The sequence below is a fragment of the Perkinsus marinus genome (assembly GCF_000006405.1).
Source record: "Perkinsus marinus ATCC 50983 genomic scaffold scf_1104296962554, whole genome shotgun sequence".
NCBI lineage: Eukaryota > Perkinsozoa > Perkinsida > Perkinsidae > Perkinsus > Perkinsus marinus.
The window spans coordinates 13,208-18,129 of NW_003205389.1; the positions used below are offsets into that span (position 1 = coordinate 13,208).

Sequence of the window (4,922 nt, forward strand, 5' to 3'; positions counted from 1 at the left end):
AACACTGCGGACGACCTGTTATCTGCTATCATTCAGTCATTTAGTTAGATGGGAGTAGTGGGTAGTGGAGTGAAAGCATCGCACGTTGCGACAGAAATCGAGTGGGACCCGAAAGTCCCAACCGCGAAATTCTGCGAATAATCATTCCCAAAATTGCAACAGTGGATGCTTCGCTCCGCGCGAGTAGTGGTAGCGAGGTTACACGAATCTCTAACCAGCCACAGTGAGTCAGGTCGATACTCTCTGGCTGACGACCCTCGCTTGACTACTCGTGCCTCCCAAACTAACTTTAACTGGATGCGGGTGGGTGGGTTCAGGAAAGTCCCCATTAACTAAATGATAACTGAATGCTTATCCATCCAAAACCCCAACCACAACACAAACCATTCGCTCGCTTGTTGACCTAGCCCAATAAATTGACCTTCATTCAACTTTGCTCGCTCATTGGTCCACTCCCTCTACTCAATTCTACAAAATGCTCAACACTGCGGACGACCTGTTATCTGCTATCATTCAGTCATTTAGTTAGATGGGAGTAGTGGGTAGTGGAGTGAAAGCATCGCACGTTGCGACAGAAATCGAGTGGGACCCGAAAGTCCCAACCGCGAAATTCTGCGAATAATCATTCCCAAAATTGCAACAGTGGATGCTTCGCTCCGCGCGAGTAGTGGTAGCGAGGTTACACGAATCTCTAACCAGCCACAGTGAGTCAGGTCGATACTCTCTGGCTGACGACCCTCGCTTGACTACTCGTGCCTCCCCAATGCACTACTCACTACTCCCAAAAACACTCCTACTGATTCTACTAGATGACGCAACTACTGCCTTTCTATCTCGAGTAAAGTATAGGATCAAATAACTAACTACATCTCTTGTCTCCCATAATCATTTTTGCGTGCTTTCTCGACCGGATTTCCATAGCTTGAGCGGTGTAGCTCAGCCAGGCGTCACTCTTCCATTTACCCGCCGCTTGCACCTCCTTTTCTGGAACGTCACACAACTTGAGAAGAGTGCTGCCAGTTCGACGCAGGCTATGCCCAGTAACGTTCTGTATTGACCACCGATCGCCCATACCTGGGAACTGTGAGTCGACTAAGGCCCTCAACTTTCTAGCATAGTTGTTCTTCTGTATTTTTGGGAACAGACGGAAGCGATCATTCTTCAAAGCAATCTTCCGACGGGCTATCTCATGAGCTGCACACCACTTCACCCCACATGCGTCCTGCTGTTTCCCTTGCATCTCCCAGTGATCGTCACAATCGATCTCCTTATAAGTTGGACCATCCTCAGTCTTGGGGTTCATCAACTTAATTTTGAGACGGAGTCTCCCCGGAGTCTCTATTAGCTCGATATCGTTACCATTCAATCCGTAGGTTTCATCTAGTCTACAGACTGTGGCCACCGTAAAAAGAGTGAGAGTCTTGATTTGGTCATTGTCGGAGCCTAGAACTGTTGGCATTCGTATCAACGAGTCAATCAGCTCGTCGTCCATCACCGGAGCTTGCTTTCTCTTCCTCCCCTGACCCTCACGTATCCTTTTCACAGCATCGAGCGCACGTTTGACGTGCTGACGTTCGGTTTCTGTTAGCTTAGCTTCACCGCGAATCTGGCTGAAAGTCTGGACTCCCGAAACATACTTGCATATGGTTTCATAAGTCAGCTGGGGATCGTCGAACGACAGTAAAGCCCGGATGAAAGTCTGCAACCTCTCACCGTTCACTGGACGCCCACAGATCTCTTCATAGTACTTATTAGGCGTCTCGTACTGCTTACGAGTTGACTCCCGGATGGGTTCCGCGCGCAGGGCTTCGTTTAACTCCTTCATTCTCTCCGAGCCTTCAGCTGGCTGCTGCGTTGCGAATATCTTTAGATGAGTCAGCCTTTTATCACGTGGATTGTCGTCCATTATGTAACACAACCTAGGACTGGGTATAACCCAGACGGATTTAAACACTCTTACTCAACGAAGCTAAAGCCGGAAACGTATCCGAGAGCTCAATAGGCGCGTAACCTATGTACCGTAACGCAGTCCGTCGATAACCGTCCGTAAATCCGAGATAGTGACTGACTCCTCCTCCAGACCGTGCGGATGATATTCCATATCACGTGACACACGGTCCGCTTCCACATTCAATTCGCCGCTCACATGGTACACTCCTTTGACTCTCTCGCTAACGCTCAATCCCTCCGATAGCAACTGAGTGATGGCTGCTACTAGATTCGCTGGCCCTATCTTTGATGAGAAACCCTTTCGCATCAAAGTCACTCCTGATAGCGAGTCTGAGAGGATCCAGATATCTTCACTGCCAAAACCTTTACGTCGAGCCAATATAACCCCCGCTAAAACGGCACACAATTCCATAGTCACCATGTTGGCACAGGCAGGCCCATCTGAATGAACGTTCACCTCCTCCAGCTCAACCAAGTCCCTGGCTAGAACTCTGCAAAAGCAACCCCGACTTCTTTCATCCACAAGTATTGCTCCAATCGCGCGCGTCGAGGCGTCTGCCAACACAAGACACTTTGCTGGCTTGCGTCTCCCCTTGTCGACCGCGCTAAGTAGTCTTTCGAATTTGGAGTCCAGCACCTCCAACCATCTATTTAGACAGGCGCGGAGGTTCTGCGAACAAGTTATGGCCCAGAGTTGCTTCTTCTCCATTGTGGTCTTCATTCGATAGAGCACCGATAACCCCGAGCGGTATACGCGACAGATTTGCGTACAGAATCCTAGCCGTCCAATCAGAGACTCCAAAGTGGGTAAGACTACCTTCCCCTCGCTGAGTATTCTGTGTATTTGTGCTCTCAGCTTCTCCTTCTTGTCCTCCGGAATATAAACCACGAAGCTTTCGGCTCTATCATGCCTCATACCGAATCCAGCAAACGTGTTGCTGGGCCCATCTAGGCATAGCTTGTGCCATCCGTAAGGGATCCCACAAACCGCTGGCACCAGCAAAAGGACGGCGGCTCCCTCACCTTTAATAGAGCGCGGTATACCCCAGCAATTGTCGTCAAGTAAGCAGAGTCCCATCGCCCCTGCTACCTGCATGATTATCCGTAGCGCGCGATGTAGAGACGAGTATTCTCTGCACCAGATATACGCACTGCTCCTCAGACCCATCGGGAGTCTCGTATGAATGAACTTACGTTGTCCAATCTGCACCCCGACAAATCGCTGTTCTTCCTTCCGTATTGGTACCGTTCGGTAGGCCGTCTCCACATCGCTCTCGAAGAGGACGTATTCCTCCTTATATTCAACACTCAAATCCGAGATTGACTTTAGCATGCTCACTAGGCTCTCATAGCCCGGGACCACATTGGTCTCGCTCATCGATACTGTCGCGTTCGTCTGGTTCCTTCTGTAATCCTCCACCACCCTGAAAAACTTCTTTAATTCCAACGCCTCCAGATCTTTATAGTCTGTCCTCGACTCATCGTAGGACTTTTTTGGTATGAGAGCCATACGGGCTCGAAAGCAGCCTTCTTCGAAGTCGTCTACCTCTACCATCCATCCCTTGCGTACCTCTTCGTCTATCAACTTCTGTAATATGATCTCTGCGTGTGGAATCGAGGATTTATAATTCCCTCGGGCGGCTTCTGCTCGTTGCGCTTCAGTATTTATGACTTCACAGGGCACTCTCTTGGTAGGGTGCAGGCCATCAGATGGTGGTAGATCCACTGATATGCCTAGTGGGCAGCCTTCTTTACAGGCCGATGAAATAAAGTCAACATCTCCTGCGCCTGTGTGCTCCAGAATAGCCGTCCATAGTCTCGAATGAAAAGGGGATACATCCCTTGGGTCTCGACTGATCCCAAAGAAATTCTCGAGAGCGGCCGTCGCCGCTAGAATGGCCCGCTCTCCTTTCCGAGCGACCTCATCATTCGAGAAGCCATTAAGACCATTAAGAGCTTCAGCCAAGGCAGTCACTTCGGGTACTCTCAATAGCGCTTTCACGAGCGGTTGGTCCCGCCATTTTTCAATATCGATCTGCTCAGGGAGCTTTAGTGTGGCTTGCTCCGTTCCAGAACCGTCCTTATACTGAACTGAAGCTTCCGAGAGTTCTCTTTCCCACTGCTCACGTGCGAGCCCCCAGAAACCATCCCAAATAGTCGCCTCTACCGTAGATGGCTCAGAATTTGTGACTGTCGAGGCGGAGGAAGCTCCTGAACACGGTTAGATTTCTAATGGAGGTTAGAAGAACACCTACTACGAGCCGCCTTTTTCTGACGATAATTTTGTTTAGCTCTCCTCTTTGCCTCCTCACTTCGTTTGTGTGGCATTTATTATTTTTTCTGAAGCAACAAGGGCGTAGAGGTCTCCCTAATTGACGCTAGATTCACACAACTCCGCATAGTTGTATTAAAATAGAAGGGTCACTCTTTCAGAAACAAATGTCTCCCACACGAGACCGTCAACACCTCGTCATCTATCTTCATAAATAATAACGAAGACTTTATCAACATCACACCGTCAATCGAATTAAATAACTCAGATCACTTCTTCTCAAAACTTTCACTCTTAACTCCTGTAGCTGATTTACCCCGCGAAATGATAGTCCCTTTTCCGAACCCACCAAAATTGGAGTTCTGTCCATAGTACCCTTTAGAGAAGCCTTTACCCTTTCCAAATCCTTTGCCTTTGCTCCCAAATCCAGGCGAGCCTTTACCCTTCCCGCTAGGACGATTCGCATGTTGCTGGGGTTTGAATTCACACTCTTTCCTGGCTAGAGCCAGACAGTCCTCGTAGTAGTACGGACAGAATCCCGTGGTACTCGATTCGCGTCCCCGCTTCCACGATTGAGAGCTAGAACTGCTCCCCGCGACGACTCTAGCATAGGCCTCAGAATCCTGAATTTCACTGAGACAAATGACTATCGCTCTGTGATATGCCACTTTCCGCTCTCTCGCGACCGAGCGTGCTCGAT

General features: G+C 49.3%; 1 protein-coding gene across 1 annotated transcript; it reads right to left on the minus strand.

Annotated features, from left to right (window-relative positions):
- Nucleotides 1–859: 859 nt before the first annotated feature.
- Nucleotides 860–1,906, minus strand: Pmar_PMAR026235 (hypothetical protein; the record flags this gene model as incomplete). The annotated part of the gene is made up of 1 exon (XM_002771698.1): nucleotides 860–1,906. The coding sequence occupies one exon, from the start codon at nucleotides 1,904–1,906 to the stop codon at nucleotides 860–862; it is 1,047 nt and encodes a 348-aa protein (XP_002771744.1).
- Between the last annotated feature and the right edge of the window lie 3,016 nt (nucleotides 1,907–4,922).